This window comes from Eleutherodactylus coqui, chromosome 8 (assembly GCF_035609145.1).
Source record: "Eleutherodactylus coqui strain aEleCoq1 chromosome 8, aEleCoq1.hap1, whole genome shotgun sequence".
Classification (NCBI taxonomy): domain Eukaryota; kingdom Metazoa; phylum Chordata; class Amphibia; order Anura; family Eleutherodactylidae; genus Eleutherodactylus; species Eleutherodactylus coqui.
This window is the reverse complement of record NC_089844.1, coordinates 60,616,032-60,642,333: the sequence shown is the minus strand read 5'-3', so window position 1 is coordinate 60,642,333 and position 26,302 is coordinate 60,616,032. Positions and strand designations below refer to the sequence as shown.

General features: G+C 42.4%; 1 protein-coding gene across 2 annotated transcripts in view; it reads left to right on the top strand.

Annotated features, from left to right (window-relative positions):
* Window positions 1–26,302, top strand: part of VPS8 (VPS8 subunit of CORVET complex) — a 171,130-nt gene that overhangs the window by 81,952 nt on the left and 62,876 nt on the right. For both annotated transcript variants that reach the window (XM_066575690.1, XM_066575689.1), the window contains exons 28-34: window positions 7,190–7,261; window positions 9,898–10,017; window positions 10,112–10,168; window positions 11,924–12,006; window positions 12,995–13,079; window positions 15,700–15,798; window positions 19,234–19,323. In XM_066575690.1, the coding sequence (XP_066431787.1) occupies window positions 7,190–7,261; window positions 9,898–10,017; window positions 10,112–10,168; window positions 11,924–12,006; window positions 12,995–13,079; window positions 15,700–15,798; window positions 19,234–19,323 (606 nt within the window). The remainder of the gene's footprint in view (window positions 1–7,189; window positions 7,262–9,897; window positions 10,018–10,111; window positions 10,169–11,923; window positions 12,007–12,994; window positions 13,080–15,699; window positions 15,799–19,233; window positions 19,324–26,302) is intronic.

The following is a 26,302-nucleotide window of genomic DNA, read 5'->3' as shown; positions in this document are numbered from 1 at the left end:
ATGGATCTTTTAAAAGATTTGGGATTCGGTGTAAAGACCATGCGCCCTCTTCATCAGATCTTGCTCCGTCAGACTATTACCCAGTTCAAAAAAAAAAAAAAGCCCTTAAGAGATGCAAGTTTTTGAATGATTCACAGGTAAGTGCAGCAATAGAGCAGTGACCAAACATTCGAGTTCTTTTTGGAGAAACTTCTTAAACAATGTAACAAGTGTGTTCAACTTCATGAGTAGCATTAAAGTTTCATGCCCCTAGCTCATTCCTTTCTTGGCCAGGCTGAGAACTTTTTAACACCCTTTGGAACTAGGCTGGTCATTCATCTGAATGGCTTCCGTTTAATACTACATTTTTTTCCTGCAGCAGCTATTGCCTGCCAATGACTGCTGCTTCCCCCTTGCAAAATCAGCTGTTTGTCAAGGGGGTTGAAAGTGGAACCTGGAGCGATCAGCCGATCGCCTCAGGGGCATTATCTTGAAAGCGGCTTTTGGAACGGCGATAAAAAGCAATAAAGAAAATAGGCTTCACTTGACAGCCACTTAAATTGTAGCAACCTACGTGTGATGCTAATATAAATCAGAAAAGTTTGGGGTTTATCTCTCGTACATTACCGGATCTGACAATTTTGCAAGTGTTTCTGCACTCTGAAGGGAAGCAGCCTTGTTCCAGAATTGATGTCCGCTGCGGCAGAAGTGCTGCTACCCTTGTCAGAGCGCACTGTCAATCATTAAATCTGCTGGCCGCTACTGTACGCTGTTTGCGGAGATAATTTGGAGCTTATGCTATCAAAATACAGTGACACTGTGTGACATATTATTGCCGTCGTGTTGCTGAATATGTTTTTTCCTTGATGAGCAACCAACAGTCTATGGCAGTATTTATTACTGCTCAGCTTTGGTTATGTGAAATATCAATTGCTGACTTGAAAAGATTTGGGAATATATACACATAATTATTTGGCTTTTGCAGAAAATGCTGTATAAATCACTTTTCCGTGTCATCGTAGCCATTATGAAGCCCACAGCCAACATCGAAAACGTAGGCAGTTTCTCTTGGAAAAAAAAAATTGTTCTAAAGTGAAGGGCGATTCATAAAGTACAAGCATTCGGAGTGATCTACACATAATATAACATTTGATCCTATGAATTCAATTTGCTTCTGCTACTAGTATTGCTTAGTGTGTCTTTGGGCATAAGATAGTGAAGAATAGTATTTTGCTGTGTCTGTATAAAGCCTGATTATTTTCTTAACATGTGGTGTTCCCATCAGATTTAGCCATTGAACTAGTTTAAGAGAGAACATTTTTAATGACTCTTTTAACCCCTTCAGTGGCAGATTTATTATTACCATATTATGGGAGGGAAATCTCTGGGGCTTGCTACACTGAGTATGCAATAAAAACCTGAAGGATTTCAGATAATAGATCAGTGCTCTGCACATTTCAGCACTAGAGCTGTCCACGGAAATCTTCTGCGGTTTAACTTCATGGTCAGTGCAGCAAGCCCCGGAGATTTTCTCGGCGCGCCACTAAAGGGGTTAAAGAGACGGCTGACAATAATATGGTAATATAAGAATTAAACATTTGGCTTCTGTGGTACATTGCCTAATAAACAACAATGCCAGCACATGGTAACATCATTAGGGTTTAACACTGAAATTCTGCCCCAAAGTACAGTACTAAGTAAGTGAATGAGGTTTCACAAAACATTGTGCGCACATTGCAGAAACTGTCTCAATTGATTTTTTCGGTCAGGAATGCTATCTTTTCTCCTTATGGAGAGCACTTAGAAGGTGAGTGAGTGAGGAGACTTTAATAGGCCATTCATGCTGCTCTGGGTAATATGCAAATAACGGAAATGGAACAACACTACCCAGAAGAGCATGAATGGCCTTCTAAGTCTCATCACTCACTCACCTTCTAGGTGCTCTCACTAAGGAGAAAAGATAGTGTTTCTGACCTGCTGCCTTCCAATAGGTGGCACGAGAGAGGTATTGTTCCATCTCTCTTAAATTGATTTTTTGGTATGCTGCGACTTTTCTGGCTTAGTTTTCTATTCCCAATCATTGTTTCAAAGACTTATTTAAAGAGTCGTACATTGATTTGAAGGAATGCTGCCATCCAGTAGGTGGCGCTGCAGAGGTATTGTTCTGTCTTCCTGATTTGCATTTTACCCAGAGGAGCATGCATGGTCTTGTAAGTCTCCTCACCCATCTCCTAGGTGTCTCCAAACACCTTCTTGATGCTCTGCTTAAGAAGAGATGACACCCCTTCTGACCCTTTTTCAATCTGTAACATGCTCTGTATCACAGATTTCTTCTGCATTTGTGTTGCAAGTTTCACTCTTTAGGCTGCGCTCACACGGCCATAAGCTTAAAACGCTGAGTGGGTCACGCAGAGTTTTACCGCAGTGGATCCATCGGTGACCCGGCCTTTCGCTACGTATGGCGGCGAAATTGTACTGCGTACGACAGTGTATCTCACACATGCTGTCATGTGCAGTCCGTCTGTTTTTTTTAAATATTTCCCGCAGAGCCACGCAATGTAATTGGGTATAGGCGGCATTGATTACACACCCATAGAGAACAATGGTCTATCGTGTAAAATGCCACAACATGCTGCTGTTCTTTTTTGCACTCTCGTATTACGCAGTTCCTACACACTAATGTGAGCAGAACTGCATATGGTAATGTACTTGATTGCCTGCGAATTACCACGTATTACGCTCACGTGAGCCTTAGAAAGCAAAGCATAAAATTCCCAGCAAATTCTATTGTTGCACATTGTTCCGTGTTCTACTGTTTTGTATGAGTGTAGTAGCTTCTTGAGCTCCCATTGATTTCAATGGTAGTGAAACCAGCTAGAGCACTTCCGCTGGTGTCCCCTAAGACTAAACGTCCAGCCCGCTGCAATCGGTTCTTGATGATCTGTCCTGAGGATAGGTCATCAATAGTTCTTGCCTGGAAAACTCCTTTAATACAAGAAAACTAGTATAATGATTATATGCTTAAAATCAAATATTGGAAGTAACCTATCCTTTTGTGGCCGTGTTCAGACATGTTGGATCTGTTGCACATTTTCAGTGCTGACTCGGTGCAGTACGGTGCTAGTGAATGGGGTTTTGAAAACCCCTCTTATCATGTAGCACAAATAATCTGCATGGATTATAGATCATGTAGCGGATTTTAAAGTTGGCATTTTGCTTATTATCTCCCGGCTGCCAAGGACTCCCGTCATTGATTTTAACCTTTGCAATACATAGTATTAAAGTACTGTAGTATTAAAATATGAGGCTAAATCCGCATGTAACACATCGTGATGTATGGAACATAGCCTTCGCAAACATCAGGACAAACTACGAGTAAGTAGGCATATTTAGGAAATGTAGAGGTATAGATGTATGAGACAGTGGTTGCCCATACTTGAGCAGGTGTCACAAATTCAGGTGGAGGGCTCCATTCAAGTGTAAACTTTTAATGGCCTGTTCTTAGTACAGACCTTCAATAATAGATCAGTAGGCTTCTGTCACCAGGGAACTTCCAATTAGGTGTTTACCGGCGTGCTTGTGCGATGAGCTGCTTTCTGCATGAGGCAAACCGCTCCATTCTCACTTCAGTGGCCAGGAAGCTAATCGTAACTTTGCCTGTAATACCAGGCCCTGCCACTGCAGAGGAAACAGAGCTGTCTGCTTCCTGCAGAAACCAGCTCAGTGCATCAGTACACCAGAATAGCTGATTAAAGTGGTCCCTAGTGATAGAACCCTATTGATCTATCATTAAAGGCATGTCTTAAGGATAGTCTATCAGTAGTTTACTGTTTAACTGGACAACCCCTTTAAGTGTTATCTTTGTACATTTATCAGCACATTTCAGCACTGTCACCGTTTTGTCCTTTTATACAAAATCTGAAGATTTCTTTCACTTCTCCTTCCTGCGAAGACAGGACGACCGCGCACCTCTCCCCTCCTCACCCCCCAAATGCTTAGCTTTCATCTGCTTGGGGAACGCTTGCTTATTATCAACACCACGACTCGGCTTTAGTTCAAAGGGAGGACATTTAATCCAAGCGTCTCTCTCCCCTCTGAAGTCTCTTTTTCTGAAGCGTAGTCCTCGGGAGACTTCAGTAAAATTAAATGAGGTTTATTCAACTCCCTCCAAGCTCATAATCTGAGAACAGAACAGGGAATAATAATTAAGTTGTTCGAAGGTATCAGATGATTAGGCTTGCGGAAAGCTCACAGGCGAGCGCGCCATGCGTCTGTCCAGTATGTTTGCCCTTTATAGGAATAGGTCACTTTCTGACATTTCCTGTAATCACCGTAAACTATCTGGCAGATTCATAATTGCTTTGTATTTATGTTTAATTGGTGTTTTCATTTTGGTATGAAAGGTAGATTTTATGCAAATACTCAGAATAACTGGAAGGCATATCGGACTTCGCAGGAAGGACAGCTAGCAATTTTCAGAGATGCATTATGTTCTAAATGCCTTTTATACGGCATGACTTTGTGTTACATGGAATAATATGCTGTGCACAAGATTATGCATGTAATATATAGATTGTAGCTCTTGCAAGTAAGCACTTACACAGTAGTACGCTACTCGGAGTATGGTTTAGGATTTGCCAATATCCACATCCAAATGTATGCATTGCAGAATTTGATCGGGTTCTAAGTTCTGAATTTCATAAGTTTTCAATATAATGTGATTTAATGGGTTTTCCAGGAGTATAATATTGATGATCTATTCTCAAAAATAGTGTAATGAGAACATAATTATATTCGGTGATGAATATCAGTGATAGATAATGGTGAGAATTGCTTGCAAGTGTTGGTTCCTCTTTAAGCCTCAGAAAATGCACACTTTACATTGTTTGTATGGCCGAGCCTAATGCCGCATGCTGGATCCTGCGGGTTCTGGCCACAGCCGGCGACCCCGTGTACCTTTCTTCATTATCTGTACTGTGGATGGTCTGGACGGCGAACCATCGGACATGTACAGTACAGATTTCTTTTTTCAAATGTTTATTTTTCCCTAGTGACGGTGCTGGTACATGCGACCTTTCTGCAGTGTTAGTTGCAGAAGGGCCATGGGTCGGATGGCTTCCATTGACTTCAATAGAAGCCATCCGTATGGAATATGCCACAATTTTGCCTCCGCGAGCAGAAATCACAATCAATTTCCGCTCATTTGCAGGAAGAAGCACTTTTCCATTGCCTCTTACGAACGGTATTTGCTGCAGATCCGTGGTCTGGACGCCTGCCAGGGATTTCGCAATGCAAATCCGTTCATATGCAGCCGGCCTTAAAGACAGAAAACCCTGAAAGCTTGCAGTTTTCACTGGCTACTGAAGCTTATAATAGACTGATACTTTCTGTTCTCTAGAGATCACTTTTCAGCAGTCATCTCTTTATAATCATAGGCAATATTATAATGACAGGTAACACCTACACTATGTTGACATAAGTATTGGCACACCTACCAGTTCTGTGCTTGTCAGGTGAAGGGGGTATGCAGATCGAATGTGTTAGCATTAGGTATAAAGGAAGAGTATCACACAGGCATATCTCAGTGCAGAAACCATCAGAATGCCGCGAGGTGTTGAGTTGATTTCCAACAGGATATGGTGATGGGATATCAACTGAGCAGCCAATCAGTACGGGACATTGCTGTGCTTTTGGACCTTCCAAAGTCCACTGTTGGCAATGTTATTTGGAAATGGAAAACATCTGATAAGCGCGCAATACAGCCATGATCGGGGAGACTTCGTAAACTGACAAAATATGAAGAACAAAGTCTTTTAGGAGCTGTGAAGGCATCATTTGCACATCGTCATCAGAAACACTCACTCAGGAGGTCTGACAGGCCATTGGAATATCCATTAGCCCCATCCGTAGAGAACTGGATGGAAAGGTTTAACATGGACCACCGGCTGCACACAAGCCAACATCACAACCGTGAATGCACACTCAGTGGAGGCACCTGAGATGGTGCTTGGAGCGTTGTTCTTGTACTGTAAATTACTGGAAGCTAGTGTTGTGGACGGCTGAATCACAGTACACTATCTAACTTCAGATCAGATGGCCGCACTTGGGTGTGGTAGTTATCTGGAGAGAGATTTGTACACAACTGCATCATCTCAACAGTGAAGTTTGGAGGAGGTTCTGTTACGGTGAGGGGGTTGTTTCTACTGGGAAAGACTAGGGCCAATGGTTATAGTCAACCCTCAACGCCAATGGCTACAATGACCTTCTGAACAATGTGGCATTACCTATGTTGTGGCAATACTTTGGTATAGCCTCATGTCTCGACCAACATGACCAATCACCATGTCATACTGCATGCAGTGTTGAGGCTTGCTATGAGGAACAGAAGATCTCCAAACTTCATTGGCCGGTCCAAAGTCCAACTCTGAATCCCATCAAGCATTTGTGGCTTGAACTAGAATGCCATATCCATGCACGCCCAACATGCCCATCATCCTCCACATCACTATCTGAAGTTCTCCTCGAGGAATGGAGGCAAACCGCTCCACACATCTATCAGAATTTGGTTGTAAGATACCTAGGAGGGTTACTGCATTCATTGAGGCCAAAGGCGGCCCAACACTGTATTGCAAAATGCGAATAACATGGAATTTCATGACCTTCTTTGTGTGTTGCATTATGCTTGTCAACATAGTGTGTGTATGTAGATAACACAGAATCCACCATTTTACAATAGGTGATGATCACAGCTCACCTCCATCACCTCCCTGCACAACGACCTCTGAACAGATCAGAGCATGCACACAACTCTCTCCCATAGATCTCTGTGAACTTCTCATGGCTTTTCTCTTTTTAATCCCATATGGCTTCTAAAAAGCATGTTCAGGCAAGACGTCCGCCCCATATTCATGTAAAGAAAATAGAATTAAAAAAATGTAACATAAGAAAATTAAAAATGGATTGGAAAATATGAATATTTATCAGTATCTGGTTTTAATTAGTAGAAAAAAATGGGTGATACATTTAACAACTAATATATGCAGTGCATAACTAAGATGAATAATATCTGCGTGACAAGTCGGTGGATGGTTCTTCACACAGCATTCATTATACGTTCTTCATTCCACAGCAGCACATTTGCAATGTAAGTGAGAAGTCGTTATCAGTAACGGGAAGCAAACTGACTGATTTAGTTTTTTTGTGTTTTTAGACATTTGAAGATTTTACTAATGATAAACAAGCTGTGGAACACCAACAAAGGATTGTAGACATATTACTGAAGGTAAGTGGATGGTAATAAAGTTTTTCTCTTGTAACCCTCAACTAACTTTTTTGCTAAGCTCCTCAAGGAAATCGAGGAATATGACTTGTAACCATAAAGTGGTTGTCCCATGAAAAAAAGTTATCCACCGGAGAACCGTCGAGAGAACAGAGCTTCAGAGTGTCCCTGAATGAATGTAACAATGGTCGAACATAAGCACCACCGCTCGATTTATTTCAGTGAGATTTATGGAGATAACCAAATGCTTCAACTTGTTTCTATGGGACAACTTGTTTCTATGAATGCTCGGGTCCGCGTTATTCGAGTCGAGCTTTGCGTAAAATTCGAGAGCTCTACTCGAGTAACGAACCCCATTGACTACAATGGGAGACTCGAGTTTTTCTCTCTCTCCCCTCTCTCTCAAAAAATTTGCCATTGAGGCACGCTGCGGCAGGGAGGAGCCAAAAACTGGGGCGGGGTCAAACACGGCTTGATGCTCGTTCAAGTAATGAGCACCATCGAGTACCCTAATACTCGAACGAGCGTCAAACTTGGCAGAGTATGTTCGCTCAACTCTAGTCATCATAGTTGATCATCTGGGGCCCGTTGCTTGGGACCTTGACCGATCAGCTAAGCGGGCACATGCTGAGAGCACTGCAAATACACAGAGGTTGGAGCGGAAGCCTCCTTGCCAACCTCCATATAGTGGACGGCGTTTGTAACTGCAGGCACAGCTCCCATTGATTTCAATGAGAGCTATGCCTACAGTTATAAGCGCCGGCCACTACACAGAGGTCGGCGTGGAGACTTCCACTCTGACCTATGTGTTTTTGTGGCGCTGACAGCATGTGCCCGCTCAGCTGATCAGTTGGGGTCTCGAGCGACAGGCCCCAGATCAACTATTGATGACCTACCCTGACGATAGGTCATCAATAGTATTTCCCTGGGAAACCCCTTTAAATACAGAAATCGTTGGTCAGCCATTTGAATCTGGACGATGCATAGGTAATTTCTCTGTATCCAGATATGTATGAAATACACTGTTGCCAGGTCTGTCCTCATGCATACCTAACCCATGCAGTTGTTACCAGCTGGGTTAGTCAAATCCACTATATGGAAGAAATTCAGTCTGTTGCCCTGCAAATAAAGACAGGATTGTCCCAGTTTTATTGACATTTCTTCTTATGGCCCATTTACATGCGATTATCACTCAAGATTCGTTTAAACGAGTAAAAGTGAGCGATAATCATTACGTCTAAATGCGAAGCCATCGTGCACTATTCGTCACTTGTCGTTGGTCACTGCATAAAAATAGACGCTAGTTCGTCACTTGTCGTTAGGTTTAAACAGCATTTGTTCAGTCTTTCAAACAACTCGAGGGGAGGGATGATTGTTTGAAAGACAAGCTAAACACAATGTCTCGTTCAGAAGCCAATCCACATACTGCTGCAGTAGACAATGGCTTTTTCTTCGCACTAATTAAAAATCTCCTGCTACGCCATAGACTGCCCCATAAAACAGTATCCTTCAATACAAGTCACTTTGAACAAACTCTTTATGACAGTAAACTGGCATCTTCAAGTTGCAGATTTTTTCCGCATGCCATGTTTGTGCCAAAATTTGCAACTTTTGGGCCTTTTTGCAATCCACTCATTACTTAAAATGGACAGAACCTCATAAGAGGGGCGGGGTCATTCTGTCCCTTCAGACTTACTATAATTTATGCCATAACCTGCTATAAATTATAGTGGAAATCTACCCCAGTTTGTAGCTGGTATGTACTTCAGTCTTGCGCAAAGACTAACCAAACTTGCTCCAAGTTTATTAAGTTGGTGCGTCCAGATTGGGTTGGCGAGTCTAAATTTCCTGGCTGCGCATATTAAATGGCTTTTAATGGCTAACAAATATACATAATGTTATAACGAGCTTTCGGACTTACTCAGAGATGCCTGAGGAGGTTCGAAAACTAATGCCTGAGGAAGAACCATGCATAGATTCAAAAGCTCACTATAACATCATGTATATTTGTTAGCCGTTGAAAGTTATCATATCTATAAGATTACTTGGTTTCTTTTACCGAGAACAATCACATAATAATGTGGGTAAAGGCACAAATTATCGATCAAAATGTGCTTAAAAGCAATCATTTGAGCGATAATTGTTGTGCATAAATGCTCCCATCTTTCACTCTTCAGCTCAACGATGATTTTTAGGTGAGCATAAAATTCATCGTTCAGCCGGAGAAAAGATAACATAAACCGCATGCTGTGTTTACTGTCCATGGTGCTGTATTCTCCAAGGGAGCTGCTGATTACATTGTATTCAGTAGAGAGCCTGTAGCAGCCCGTGGCAGAGCAATGCAGCTGAATGCAGAGAACAGACCACCTGCTGTTGTCTGCATACAGCTCCGGAGGCTGTCCATTAATAAGCTGCTAATGCACATTAGTGTCCATCAGCAGTTTATGTAAAACAATCACTGAAAACCTATCTTTTGAACAATTATCTTTGCGTGTAAATGGGCTTTTACACAGATGTGTGTTAGAATTGTATTGATGGGCTTACTATACCAATTTGTAGATACAGGAAAGGTGATAAGCCCTATCTTTTATCTTTGTGCAGGTGTGTATATATAATGATAGTGTTTTCCTCTCGTTCAGGTTATGGTTGAGAACTCAGATTTCACACCTTCGCAGGTCGGCTGCCTCTTCACATTCTTGGCTCGCCAACTTGCCAAACCAGACAATACACTTTTTGTGAACAGAGTACTGTTTGACCAGGTAGGAATGCCAACTGCTCATATTATCTAAAAGGTTCTTTTAGTTGAGGTATGTACAGTTCTATTTATTAATGCCTCGCACTTTAATTAATCAGGTTCTAGAGTTCTTATGCAGTCCTGATGATGATTCCAGACATTCAGAAAGACAACAGGTACGGCCTCAGATGCAAGCCCTGTAGTCGTCTTCATGATGCGTGCCACATAGGCTCAAATTCAAATGTGTAGATATAAGTCTGTGTATATGAAAAATAAATATATATTTATGGTGTGTACACACATGCATACGTACGCACATGCTGGCTCACGCAGGATTAAATTTACATATACCACAAATGACAACATTGTACTTAACAGGAACCGTGAGGAATTTTTTTAAATCTGAATTTTTTAGTAATGCAATCTCAGACTTTGGGCCTGTTAGAGGGGTTGTCCAGTTGTAAACTATTCATGGTCTATCCTCAGGATAGGTCATCAATAGAAGATTAGTGGAGGTCCGTTGTCGTGGAACCCCACCAATCAGCTTTTCGCTAGGCTGCTGCAATAGTGCACTGAGCTGATTTCTGGAGGAAGCAGACAGCTCCGTTCCCACTACAGTGGCCCAGCTTGGAATTGCAGACAAAGTTCACACTATTTTCAATAGGAACTTGGCTTGTAATTTCAAGTCTGATCACTGCAGTGGGAGCGGTACGGTCTGCATCATGCAGAAATCAACTCATTTCACAAGTGCAGCAGCAGAGAGCATAGCTGATCAGTGGAGGTCCTGAGCAGCAGACCCCTGCTGATGTACTATTGATGATCTATCCTGAGGATAGACCATCAATAGTTTATAACTGGACAACCCCTTTAATTCAAGTAATGGCTGCATATACTAGATTTTGTCAAATAGGGGTTTAACAATATATCCGTAATTATGTCTAGGAAATATGCATTTTATAGCCACAGTTAGTATGCTCATTGCGTTAATACAGATTGCACTGCATGAACAATGGGAATTAAATGCTTCCTATAGATGGTATTAGAAGAAGACTGTCCCCATAATCAAGAGTACAAACAGAGTTTCCTCCTGTAAACAGTGATTTTAGTGCCACCTCTACCCATTAGTGCCAAAATCATATAGCCGTGTATGATATGTGGTGGCAACAAAGTGGTTACTAGTTGCAATCCTTGTAGAATTGGGCGGTTAAGTGATTCATATCACTGTTACTTTGTGTTGTTTATTTAAATAGATATTATAATGGGGTCTGTCTGATTTCTTTTAGAGTTCCAGTATTTTTGACTTGAAGAATACTGCTGCAGATTGCATTGTTGTTGCCAAAAAATACAGGAACCCCTGACAGAAGCCTAAAGCCAGTAGTGTTAACAGAGCCTTAACAGGTCCAGGATCAGAAACATATGGCTGCTTTCTTCCAGAAACATCATCCCACCTGTCCATGGGGGGCTGTAATACTGCACACAATTTTTGGACAGGTGTGGTACATTTTTTGGAAAAGAGCAGCCCTGTTTTTTCTAATTCTGTACAATCCCTGTGCTAAACTTCTGACTGCTTATAGCAGCCACTAGAGGGAGCTCACTGCAAACGGAAGACAATGCGAGCTGTATAACTACACATGCCTTCGGCTCACCTTAGTGGCAACTAACGGCAGAAACCATGTAAAACAGTATGCTGAGGATTGTATGTTTTACTATCGAAATACTGGCCTTTGTTAAAATAGTTAGAATATTAAAAAGAGCAAGTGTGTGTGTGTGTGTATGTATATATATATATATATATGTATGGTTATAGGCCCTCAGCCAAAGCACTGCACCTCATGTGAATACAGATGGGATCCTAAGTGCCTCCTTCTGCCTACCTGGGGCTTCCTGTCTTGTACTGTGCTCACCTCCTTCTGTGATGGTTTGTGTTTTAGGTCCTCCTTGAGCTTCTTCAGGCTGGAGGAATCGTTCAGTTTGAAGAGAACAGACTGATCCACCTGGCAGAGAGAGCCCAGTTGTAAGATCCTTCTTCTGCACATGCTAGCTGATATCTATTTGTTACACATCCATTCTGAATATGTCCAGTGTAATCTTACAAATGACTGCAGTATGATTTGGCCATGAAAACATATGAGCTCAGCGTAAATGTTAACGCCGATGTGGCGACAGATCATGCGGATAGGATTTAAATGGACGAGTCAGTGAAAAACGGATCCTTTCACTGCGATTTTCCTGCATGTACAATGCATTTTTTTTAATGTGGTTCCAATAAAATGGCTAAAAAATGCATCGCACTCGCATGCAAATTGCATGCCATGCGAGGGCAATGCTTTTTTTAAAAAATAAGGACATGTTGCGATGTGTTATTAACCCATTGAGATCAGTGGGTTCTTTTCCTGTGCGAGTTCTGTCCATCTCGCAATCACCTGATTATCTGATTTAAAGGGGTTATCCAGTTTTTAAAATTTGATGGATTTTCCTCAGGATAGTCAATGGATATGCTTCACTCAGGTTAATAGATTTTATCACATTCGCTAGCGTGGATCCAACATAGAGGTCAAGGCGCCGTATTAGGCTGGTCTCACACGACCCGATTTGAATTGCAGATTCCGCAAGATATGATACGCGGTAATACGCGGTTCAAGCATACGCATTGAATTACGCAGTTCTGCTCACATTCGCAAGTCGGAATTGCATAATCCGCTCACGGAAAATAGAATGCAGTATGTTGTATTTTACCGTGGATATCCGCAACATAGAGCCCATTGTTCTCTGTGGTCGTGGATATACCCGCAGCTCATACGCAATTACATTGTATATAGGCTTTTGGTATCCGCGCCATCGCTAATCAACGGTGCAGGAAATATAAACAAAAAAAAGTGTACTAAGCATGTAAGCGCTGCGGAATAAGTTGGCGCTATGCACATAAAGATTATTATTATATGAGTTAGGCCAATTTCAGACTGATTAATGCTAATTGTCTTTTTTTTGTATTTTATGTCTAGTTACCAAATCTGTGAGTTTATGTATGAAAGAAAGCACCTATATGATAAAATCATAGAATGTTATTTGCAAGATCCCATCAGAAAGGTATTGGAAAATGATTAAATGTCGTGTTAGTCACAAAAACATCCCATAGTTTCCATTACTCAATGTTCCAGAGCTTGTCTGCCTACCAACAAGCTGAGTGGGAAGACAAATGTTGTGCATAGTATGTATTTGTGCCTGCTGCTCTGGATATGGAATTCTATTCTCCCTCCATTGAGCTTTATTTCTGGCATACATTGCCCAGGAGGATTGTGTGTTGCAAAATACATGTTGCTATCTTTTTACCAGAGGGTCTTCTGATTGACATGCATGCTAGTTCACAGGGGCACTTTAATACAGTCTTTGCCAAAAAATGTTTTTAAAAGCCCCAGGAAGGAGTTGTTGTTTCTCTGCAAAACTCGGCATGCAGTTCCATCTCAGGCAGATATGCAAACAGAGTTGTGACATGACATCAACTTGGGTACTGACGATGGCAGTGTTCGGACCTAGGGGTGAGTGCCTCAGTCTCCCCCCCCCCCCCCCCCTCTCCACTGCTCATGTGTTGGTCTGGTGGGCCATCGCATATGACAGTTGGTCACCCCTAGTAGTGGTTCGACGGGTGGTGACAGCCACGCGTTGCATTGCCTGACAGAGCTTTCAAGAGTCATTTTTCCAGCAAGTTAATGCTCAGCCGCACACAGCAAGGCTATCATAGGAATGCCTCCACAACATTTCCACACTTGGCCGGTCACCAGATTTATCGCCAATAGAACGTGTACGGGACCATCTGGAATGCCAAGTTTGACAGCCTACGAGTTTGCACGTTCTAGAAGCTCAGTTATAGCAAATGTGGACCGGTATGCAGCAGGATACCATACTGAACTGTATGCTTCCATGCCTGCCCATATCACAACTTGCATCCAAGCTTCAAGTGGTACAACAGGTTAGTAGAGCCTCCATGCCTTCCTGTATCACATCTTGCATCCAAGCTAGATAGTGGCTCAACAGGGTACTAGAGCCTCCATGCCTGCCTGTATCACATCTTGTATGCAAGCTAGAGGCGGCCCAACAGGGTACTAGAGCCTCCATGCCCGCCCGTATCACATCTTGTATCCAAACTAGTGACAGCCCAACACCGTACTAGAGCCTCCATGCCTGCCCGTATCACATCTTGTATCCAAGCTAGAGGCGGTACAACAGAGTACTAGAGCCTCCATGCCCATCCGTATCACATCTTGTATCCAAGTTAGAGGCCGTACAACAGGGTACTAGAGCCTCCATGCCCGCCCGTATCACATCTTGTATCCAAGCTAGTGACAGTCCAACAGGGTACTAGAGCCTCCTTTCAAATGTTCAGTTTTCTGCAAAAAAATTTCCTTTTGCTCTGATATTATTTGGGGGTTTACTTATATCGATGTAACAATTACACATGTAAAGTTTCATTCATTTCTGACAACTCCCTCCAAGTGCTTGATTTTTTTTTGACAATGAGTGTATATCTCTTTTGTCTAAGCTATTATATAGATCTATTGTAGCATATAAAATGTAAAATCTCATCTCAATCAGGAATTATTCCAATAGAAAACAAAAATGGGTTCTATGGATCAGCAACATTTCATGTTTTTATATGTTTGTGTGATACGTATGCTATTCTATAGTATTATCAGATCACCTTCTTGATCAGATCTAGGGTTAAAACATAAAAGTGTTGGCTAAGTCATTTATTTTGTAGGTAAACAGATCCCCATGGTAACAAAATAATAAACAAGCTAATACTCGCCACTCCTGGCTCCCTGCAAGTCCCCTGTCGGCAATTCTGGAACTCCTCCCCAACGTAGTGTTTACAGGCTACAGCATAGCTCGCCACAGGCTGCAGCAGCCTGTGTACAGATAGCACGCCACAGGCTGCAGCAGCCAATGACAGAACTCGACGATCAATTATCATCCCGGCCACCTGATCGATCTCTGAGCTCTTTTACGGGCTGCAGCAGCCTGTGATGCCCTGTACACAGACTGCTGCAGCCTATAAACAATACATCAGAGAGGACACCCGGAGTTGATGGAGCAGAGCCAGGAGAAGAGAGTATCAGCCTTTTATTATTTTTTTTACCATGGGTGACCTGTTTACTTACAAATTAACTAACTTGGACAACCCAGTTTAAGAGAAGGAGTTGTCTCAGGAATGACATTGATGGCACATAGCTAGGATATGCCATTAATGTCCAATGGATGGGGGTCTGACCTCTGTGAACTGTACTAATTGCCAGAAGAAAGTGTCAGTGGTGAAAGTTCTGTGTCATGTTATCTCCTGCGATCTCAGCTCTGCTTTTGAGCTTGCAACGTTGTCCCTTACAGTCAATGGGCAACTAAGCAGCTTCACAGAAAAAGCTTAGCAGATCTGACTGGAGATGAAATGGACATCGCTTTCCTACGGTAGCACTGCTGCAATCAGTGGGATTCACAGTGATCAACCCCCACCAATTTACAATGATAATGATAATCATAGTGATATGCCATCAATGTCTCTACAGATATACGAGACACCTGTAATACTGATTAGGATTCTAGAACAGCCTACATCTAGCTACCGTACAACCTGTATTTTGCGTTTGGACAGTTCAGTTGCAAAAGCTTTACATGCTTTTTTAATTTATGCATAAGAAATTATTATTATCCCTTCCAGCAAGAAGTCTTTTCTTATATTCATAATATCTTGTCCATTCCTGGATACAGTCCTGAGGAGAAGCAGTCGACCTGGAACAAAGCTATGAGACATATGGAGGTATGCCAAACTGAGGCTAGAGTAATTTGGAATTTCCTCTTATAAAGTACCTTTTGTTTAAAACAGTAACTGCACCTCAAACATATTGCAAAAATGTTTCTAATCGCCTATTCTGTACATTTTAGAGAATTTTGTAAATCAGCCTATTCTGTACATATGTTGTACAAAACCCCTGTTCAGCTATACAGTTACGTGAAGACTATATTGATAAGTCCATCTTCAGCTAGATGACTGCATAGCTAAACAGGAAGCTCCAACTGTGCCTGCACTGTTATCTCTAGTGCAGGCACAAGTGTTTCCATATAACAGTTTATTAATAAAGCAGTTTTATATTTACATTTTTTAAAACATACTTGTTCTGTACCCCCATGATCTGTACCCCAATGCTGCTTTGATCAGTCTCTTGCCTCCACTGCTCTGTCCCCTGGGACCGTGTAAGGAGAAGCTGTTCTGTGTCGCAGACAGCTTCTTCCCTTCGCAGTGCCTGGTCCCTGCTGGACTCGGTACACTGTCAGGGTTTCAGTGCATCGGTTACACAGTGCTGTATGTCACAACTTGATGCACTGAGACCCTTACAGTGCATCTGGTCCAATGAGGAATGGGTGCTATGAAGAGGAGACGCAGTCTACAGCACAGAACGGCTTCTCCTTATAAAATGTTCGAGGAACAGAGCAGCAGAGACAGGAGACTAATAAAAGCAGCAATGGGGGACAGGACCAAATATGTTTTGAAAATCACAAAAATATAAAGCAGGCTTTATAAATGGACTGTTAGGGTAGCTTCACATTAGCGAGGGTGATGGCAGGCCATGAATCACGGCCCGATATCGCCCTCGTAATCCTTCTGGAATCCCCCAGATGCAAGGCATTTTTACAGGGAACCCACCTCACATCACTGCGGGGGATCCCTTCATCCCCGTCGCAGCTGTCACAGCCGCGGCGGGAGATCGCAACGTTCGCCCACTGTTTTCAATGGAGCCTGTGCTGCTGCCACTGGCCCCACTGAAAATATGTGGAAACCTTTGGATGCGACGGCTCACATCCCTGCAGGGCTCAAGGAATTCCCCGCTGCAGCTGTCACAGCCGTGGCAGGAGATCGCGATGTTCTCCCATTGTCTTCAATGGGGCCGGTGCTGCCGGCCCCATTGAAAGCAATGGTTGAGGACGCAAAAAGAAAAGAGCTGCTGTGACTTTTTTTTGACGCAGCATCAAAGGAGTGAAAACGTCGCAAATGAGAACGAAACAATTAAAAATCATTGGTTTCATAATCATGCATTTTCACTCATTCACGCATTGTCAGTGTAAAGGTGCCCTTAAATGGAAACGGCTGTGCTTGCACTAGAGAGAACAGTGCAGGTACAGCTGGAGCTCTGTGTTCACCTATAGCAGTTTGCTAGCTGAAGACAGATTTTTCAGCACCATCTTCACATAGCTGAATAGGGATATTGTACAAAAATTGACAGATTAGGCTGATAAAACATATTGCAGAAATGCTTAGAATCACCTATTCGGTAGGTTTTAGAAACCACATTGAAAGCACAGTTGCTCTTTAATTATTTCCTGTCTTTACTAGAGATGAGCGAGCGTACTCGGAAAAGCACTACTCGCTCGAGTAATGTGCTTTATCCGAGTATCGCTGTGCTCGGGTCTGAAGATTCGGGTGCCGCTGCGGCTGACAGGTGAGTCGCAGCGGGGAGCAGGGGAGAGCGGGCGGGAGAGAGGGAGAGAAAGATCTCCCCTCCGTTCCTCCCCGCTCTCCCCTGCAGCTCCCCGCTCCGTGTCGGCACCCGAATCTTCAGACCCGAGCACAGCGATACTCGGATAAAGCAAATTACTCGAGCGAGTAGTGCTTTTCCGAGTACACTCGCTCATCTCTAGTCTTTACCCTTCTCGTCTTCTCTTTTTGTCTCGTTATAACTTTCTCCTGGTTTGGGATACTCGTTACTCTTTGTAATGTTGCTGTATGTGTACCTAATACATCAATAGGATATCCTGCAGCTTTCAATCGTAACATTCTTGGACCATGACCGCTTCATCTAAGGCCTCATACGCAGTAGCGTGCTTGTTTCTTCATTAAAAATGGAATACAGTCCAAAAATAATGAAGTCATGTGACCAAGCTGTGGGATCTGATTAGGCTCTGTACAGCTCTGGTTGCGATAGCTCTCACTTGTGAGCGCTGTAGTTGAACTTGAAACCTTTCCAATCCACTGTCTGACGTCTGAATACATTCTGATTGAAGGCCGTACAGCTCTGATGTCGGAAGACGTCCGGCGGGGTATTCTTACTGTAGATTACTGGCCGTTCTGTTGTCGGGGGCCTCTCCAGCATGTCACATACTGCAGTACTGGCTCTAGCCAGCAGATGGCAACATTGTATAATGGTAGAAGGAGAAAGCCACCTAGGAAAACCCTGAATCGAAAATTGGATTGCAAAGGGTTAAAAAAGAGAGAATATTTTGCAGGATACAGTCCTCTGTTTTTGGCAGCTTGTATTTTGCTGGTAGACTTGCTTCACGATGGAGATTTGTGTTGCTTTCAAAGGAAGCGATTCTCGTAATAGAAATATGTTAGGGGATTGCTTCTTCTGCAAATCTGTAATACATAAGTAAGTGTTCCGCAAAAGTAAATATGCTCTGCGTATTTGAAGTACAGAAACTATTCATACGTGATCCTTTATGGCAGTGTAGCCTGCTTGTGAACGAAATTGACTTTGTAATCCCATTTTCTTTTTACCTCTAGTGGTTCTTCCACTTTAAAGCGGTCATTATCTTTCTGTCTGTGCTGAGCAAAAATAAGGGAATGCTTTCAGAGCAGTCATGTTTTTATTGTAAAGTTAAAATAAAGCGCCCCTCCGAGTGCACTGATAAGAGGGAAAATAATATAGTTAATTGGAACGCACTGCATGCATCACTCTCCTAATGACAAGGACCTTGTGTGAGCTACTGAGTCTGTATAACTGTAATCTATGAAAAGACAATATCCTAGAAATACCCTATTCACGCAACAATGTAAAAGCTAAATGTGGTGAATTGTGCAGGTCAGTCTCTTCTCCACCAGTCACTGATGTCCGCTGGTAGGCATTTTGTTTTGCTTTTTGTTTTGCAGGTTGATAGGCTAGGGGAATTTCTTGTAAATATATTTTTTAAAGGGGTTGTCTGATTGGAGCCATGCCTACTGTAGCTTTAATTTCCCCTAAGAAATGAAAGGTGTTTTCTGCGAAAATATAATATTTCCTTATATTAGGCCGCTAATATATCATCAGTGAGGGTTTGCCAGGAGCTTCAACAAACAGCTGAATGAAGGAAAGCATTCTAGCTTCTAGTTGCATCCACCATGTTATCTGTATGGTCATTTAAAGTTTTTTTGATTTTTTTTTTTTTCTTTTTGTATAGAAAATCATTATATAACAGTTTATTTCCTATTTTCTCTCACTAGGAACTAATAGCACTGAGTCCTAGTAAAGCAGCTGATTTGGTTTGCACGCACTTCAGTGAACAGCTGGACGAGTTCATTGGAAAGCTTCAGGTATTGTGAGCAATTTTGAAGACACTATAGTAGTTGCTATACATTAACCCTTTCCAATCCACTGTCTGACGTCTTCCTACATTCTGATCAAAAGCTGCACAGCTCCGATGTCGGAAGACGTCAAGCAGGGTATTCTTGCTGTAGATTACTGGCCACTCTGTTGTCGGGTTCCTCTCCTGCATGTCACATACTGTAGTACTGGCTCTAGCCAGCAGATGGCGCCATTATATAATGGCAGAAAGAGAAAGCCCCCTAGGAAAACCCTGAATCCAAAATTGGATTGCACAGGGTTAAAGGACCACTTTAGTAGTGAGACATTTACTCTTTCCTATATAACCATGCGTTGCGTTAGGCAACATCAGAAAGTGCTTTAATTTATCAAGAAAGATTGTAATTTGCGCCGGTACTATACAGGTATAATTTACGCCATATTTATGAAAAAGGTGAGCGGCTCTTGTTAAAGTGGGGAATATTTAGAAGCGCTGTAAAAACGTACTTTTTGCGGTTGTAAAAGGTTAATTTTTGCGCCTGTTTTCTGACATTCAACACACATTCATTAGAAAAAGAAAATTGGCAAGTCATTCATCATTTTCCTTTTATTTTTTTTGGTACAAATCAGTTGTAAATATGTCATTGTAGGACATTATTGTGGCACAAATTGCGCCACAAATCGGCTGGAAAAGGCTTCATAAATAAGCCCTGTTATGTGTTACAATCTACAATCTCAGAGTGCTAGGTTTGTTTGCAGTCTTTTTCTCATACATGGATGAGAAATGTATACATAAATCTCTTGCATTTAAAATTAAATGTATTCGTTTTTTGCTGAAATCAGTACAACTATGGTTATATTAAAATCGTGTCTTTTCAAATCTGCCAGTGAACAGTGTGTACATCACTTATCCCAATCACCTTTATGCAAATTACAGGATAACAGTAAAGCTCCATTTACACAGGACTAATGTTGGACAGTGCTGAACGGCCGCTATTTACGCTGAATAATGAGTGATGAGCTCATCGTCCATCGTTTATGCTGCACAATGAGCTCATCATTCAGTGTAAATAGCAGCCATTCAGTACTGAACAGCTGCTGTATTAAGTGAATAGAGAGGGGCGGAGGAGAGCGAGGAAAGAAATCTCCTGCACTGCCCCGCCCCCCCTGCTGGCCGCTTTGTGAGCGAGCCAGCAATACTAGCTCCCGTGCAGGAGCACGAGGGCAAGGACACAAAGGGAAGAGTGTCAGGCATTGTTTGCCAGACATTCGTCCCGTGTAAATGGGCCTTAAATGAGCATTCTTATAATCCGTTACTACTAGAGATGAGCGAGCATACTCGCTAGGGGGAAATAACTCGATCGAGCATTTCCCTTAGCGAGTACCTGCCCGCTCGGAAGAAAAGGTTCGGCTGCCGGTGGCAGGGAGCGGCGGGGGAGAGCGAGGAGGAACGGAAGGGGAGATCTCTCTCTCCCTCTCTCCCCCCCGCACACTCCTTCTCCCTGCCGCAACTCACCTCTCACCCGTGTCGGCAGCCAAACCTTTTCTTCCAAGCGGGCATGTACTCGCTAAGGACAATGCTCGCTCGAGCAATTGTCCTTAGCGAGTATGCTCGCTCATCTCTAGTTACTACTAATTAAATTAAAAAAAGGGGAAACAAATCTATATCTTATGTCTGGTAAGGGTAGGTACACACGGTCTGGTCAGGGTACTATGACAGGGTGCTATGACACAAGAGCTGATAATGCTCTGGTAATGGCTCTAATTGCCAAGCTGTACCTCCGCTTGCAGGTTCAGCCCCGCAATTGTCGGGAAAATGCAAGAACTAGCATAAGCTACTTGTGCTTGTGTAATGGCAGCCTTTAAGTATCTCACTGATATCACATATTAACAGTGATGTATAAAATGAGGCGAAAATTCAGTAAAGTGTTAAGAATTTGCATCTTTCTGTAGAATATCTTGAGAATAGGGCATTTGACTATGTTGTAACTGGTACTGATTGCGAAGTGTACCCAGCATATTCTGCCTTGCGTTTGATGAAAGATGAAAGCAAGGAGATGTATTTACCAGCCTCTGCTTCCTGTCTCTGCTCATGCACCTCTAACCAGCTCAATTCAATCATCTCTGCTGGCAGATACTTAATGAGTTCATTAGCACATTTTCAACAAAGGCAGGATTCCATCTTCCTGACCTTCACCACAGAAAACCTTTCAATCATTTGCCTCGAAACCTTGCATCTTGCTGGTCATCGTTCTCTGCCAGTACTGATCCAGGTTCACTCCACACTTTTCTAGAAACTCCTTTGATAGAACAGAGAAGAAACCCGGTACTATGTTTTATACATGTAAAGCAGAGATCTAAATAAGAGGTCCTCAGAGTCCGCGTTTCTACAGATTTCGGTTTTAACCCTCTCACTTATACTACACTGATCTAAAAATCAGCAAATAGAATTGGACGTTTTTGACATGGATATACAAGGTGGTCCACAGGTATGAAGACAGCTGATTAACTAGAAAACGGGGGTTAGGAACGCCATCCTGTTGGTTGCATTTTGCTAAGGAGAAGGGGGCAAATCTGAGAGGGGTGGTGTCCACTATGACGGCCATTTTGAAAGCTGCTGTCTTGGAACCAAGTTGAGTTTTTCAAATGGGAAGGTGGGGTGTATGTGACATATGTATCTTATAGAGAATTTGATGGGGAATCCAAATATGTGCTTGTGTCATGTACCTTTTATTCCTGCTATCCAAAGTTATTAACATTTTTTCCATGACATGGATCCACTGCAGGATATGCTCCCTGTTTTGGATCGTTAAGGCTATCCTCTTCTCCCATTCACGATGCATTGAGAGCAACACCTCAACAGAGATGCTTGCACAGACATCCAAAATAATACATAGATTTTTGCTTTTTAAGATTTTTTTTTTTTATAGAATTTTTTTATGAACCCAACTTTATTGCACACAGTAGGTAAAAGGAGAAGAGGAGAAAGAGAGTACAGCAATTCAGGAGACTAGAGAGAATAAGAAGAATAAGAGAGAGTAGAGTACACAGTCAATACGAAATATGAAATCTTCCTGCAGCCACTGGTCAGACTCCATGATGGATGTTGCCAGAAAATTGTGTGGCTGTGATCATTACATTTGTGACTAATGAATTGATCAGCTATGGTCAACGTTACTACTTTTAATACTCTGCCATTGTACATAACAGGAATATACACAGAGTTGAGTCACATTATGACCACCACCTACTTTCCATGTTGGCAGCATTGCATTGCCCCCGAAGAAAGTGCCGTAGGCTGGCTTGGTGGGTATATAAGGTGTGAGATAGGCTATCTGCTCACATATCAATCGTTGCCATGGGGAAGAGAGGTGATTTATCAGAGTTGCAAAAAGGGATGATTACTGGCTTTTGGGCCATGGGTGGCAGGATTTCCCAAACAGCGCAGTTTGTGAACTGTTTATGTACCGTTGTGGTGAAAGTGTATAGTGAGTGGACAAATGGCACCATTGGGAATAACCAAAGTGGAAACTGCAGAGCACCATATGCCACTGATGTGATAGGTGAACGTTGGCTATAAAGGTACGCAAGGGCCGACTGATACGCTACAGTGGAGAAGCTCACCATGAAAATGTACCAGGGGCTACCAGACATGTGTCTCAAAAAACAGTTGCGTAAACTCGACTGCGCATAGGGCTCAGAAGCAGATGGATGGTCACTGCGCCAATGCTAACAAGGGGGAAATTGGAAGAAAAGTCTTCAATTAGCATGGCAGTATCTGAATTGGACCACCGGATTGGCATAGGGTTGCCTTCTCTTCTGCTTCATTGAACGGGTGGATGTTGGTGTGCCAGGCAAGTGACTTCAGAGAACAAACAACTTGCAACCCTTGCTAGGAGAACACAAGCGGGTGTTGGTAGCATTATAGTCTGGGTAATTCCTACGTGGCATTCTCTGTACCCACTCATCCATGTGGAAGGCACTCTAAACCAATTTAGTTCTGAACCCATCCTTGCAGATCACATATACCCTTTTGATGTGGTTTGTCTTCCTAGGGCAGATGGGATCTTCCAGCAAAACAGTGCGACGTGTCACATGGCTAGAAATGTCTGACAGTGGTTGAAAGAGTACGACCAAGATTTCCAAGTACTTCCCTGGCCCCCTAATTCCCCAGACTTGAACTCCATTAAGCATCTGTAGGACCACCTTGGTCATCGTATTTCCTCTATGGACACTGAAACAACCTACCACCACCTTATTGAGTTTATGCAGTACTGCTATACTTTATAACCTTGCTCATTATGGGTTAAAAATAATCTGCATTGAATTCTGTACCATATAGTCAGTTATTCTCTGCATGGCAATGGGTCATTTTACTGCATAGATTCCTCCAATAAGGTTATGACCTATTGCTCGTGGGAGAATAGATTCTACATAGTTGAAAACTATTCTATGTTAACCACGCAGTATAGTATATAGAATCCTTACAAATGAGAAGTTCTCACATGCACATTTTTACTCCTCTGACCACCGTGTTCTGTGTTACGAACATACTACATCCACCCTGCTCAATCCAGGCTTGTTATCTCGTTGACCCTTGCCTACTCAGCTCCTTCTTCTATACTTGACCTCCTAACACTGACCCTAGTCCCACATGTCACATGCTGCTGGCATCTGATGAGAAAAAAAAAGCAGTTTTACTGGTAAGTAATCCTAAAAGGAAGCATCTACTGACTCTGCAAGGCGAGTTCCTGACAATTCTATTGCTAGTGAAACATTTTTACTACTAGTAGCTTCCCTTTGTTAATAGCAGCTGGGCCAATTGTTTATCAGCCCAGTAGCAATGTTAGGGGAGAAGAATTAATGAAAGTTGAGGAAATGGAATATATAGAGTAACCCTAAGTTATCTATTGAGAAGTTAGTCCTTTAAAACAGGACTGGGCTAAGTAGTCAGTCATTAAATGGTCCATAAGCCATAAATCATCCTTTAACGGACAGTTCTGTACTGAACGGCCGCTGTGTTAAGTCAATAGAGAGAGGCGGGGGAAAACGAGGAGTGAAATCTCCTCCAGCCGCTTGCTGTGAGCCAGTTATACTTGCTCCTGTGAAGCAGCACGGGAGCGAGTATGTGCGGGAACGAGTGTCAGACATCATTTGCCCGACATTCATCCCGTCTAAATGGGCCTTTACAGTTAACTAAAACCCCCAAGTCCTTTCCCATGTCAGTGTTACCCAGTGGTTTCTCATTTAGTGTGTAATGGTGACATGTATTTCCTCTGCCAATGTGCAGAACTTTACATTTATCAGTGTTGAATCTCATTTTCCATTTTTCTGCCCAAGCCCCCAATTTATCCAGATTTTTACATAGTTTTGTATCATCTGCAAATAATGATATCTTACTGTACAATCCTTCTACCAGGTCATTAATAAATATATTAAAAAGAATAGGACCCAAAACCAACCCCTGTGGTACCCCACTAATAATATGACCCAATCAGAGTATGAACCATTAATAACCACCCTGTGCTTTCTATCACTGAGCCAGTTATTTACCCACTTACAAACATTCTCAACCAGACCAAGCATTCTGATTTTATATACCAACCTTTTTATGCGGCCCAGTATCAAACACTTAGTAAAAGTCCAGATACTCAAGATCCAATGACTCTCCACGGTCCAGCCTAGAACTTACCTCCTCGTAGAAGTTAATCAGGTTGGTTTGACAGGAGTGATCTCTCATAAACCCATGTTGATACAGAGTTATACAGTTATTTCGTTTGAGGTACTTCAGGATAGCGTCTCTTAGAAACCCTTCAAACATTTTACATACAGTAGAAGTAAGACTTACCGGCCTGTAGTTTCCTGGTTCGCTTTTCGACCCCTTTTTGAATATCGACACCACATTGGCTACGCACCAATCCAGTGGAACAGACCCCATCGCTATAGAGTCCTTAAATATAAGAAACAAGGGTCTGTGTATCACATTACTTAATTCCCTTAAAACCCGGGGATGTATGTGGTATTGCAGCTTAGATCTTTAGAAGCGAATGGGGGCTGAGCTGCGATACCAGACACAACCCATGGACAAGGGTGGTGCTGTGTTTGGAAGAAAGCAGACATGTTTTTGTAACCTTGGAAAACCTCTTTAAGTAGTGGGGAAGGAGAAAGAGGATACTGAGATCTGAAAAATAGACAGTCAGTTGTAGTTCCCTGTATTTCATAGTGTGTGAATTGGTCAATTCTGGCTGGCAGGTAATATACCAGCTGTAGTTTGTTTCATATACCTGATTACGCTGTTGAACGTTTGTGAATTCTCTCTTTGTTGAGAGTTTTGGAGAACACTGGTTTAAATTTAATATGGTTTTACCAGGTCAGAAATTCTTAGATATGGCTACCCATGTATAGTCTGTTTTCTGTTTTGTTCACATAGGAGAGCTGAGTTTGATATTTACCAATTCATTTATTGTACAGCTCTATAGGTTTAACTATATTCTTATGATGAGTTTCGATAATTGACAAACTTCGTTTCTTTATTTCTATTTATATAGTGGTAGTTTGGTTATGATTCACATCAAAGTCAGCAGAATTAACTCCTTCACTCAGCAGACATTTTTTTTTTCCATCTCCACCTTCCAGTAGCTATAAAAAAAAATTATTTTTCCATCAACAGAGCAGTATGAGAGTTTGTTTTTTGTGGAAAAAGTTTATATTTTGTAATGGTACCATTTAATGCACTGTTTAATATACTAAAAAACTATTAGAAATGTATGGGGAAATCGAAAAAAAAAGTTGCACCATAGTTCTTTGGTAGAGATGAGCGAGCATACTCAGTAAGGCGATATACTTGAGAGAGCATCGCCTTTTTCGAGTTCCTGCTGGCTCGTCCCTGAACATTCGGGGGGGGCCGCGGGGGTGAGCGGGGGGTTTCAGAGGGGATCGGGAGGGAAAGAGAGAGAGGGATCTCTCTCACTCTCCTCCCCGCTCCCCATC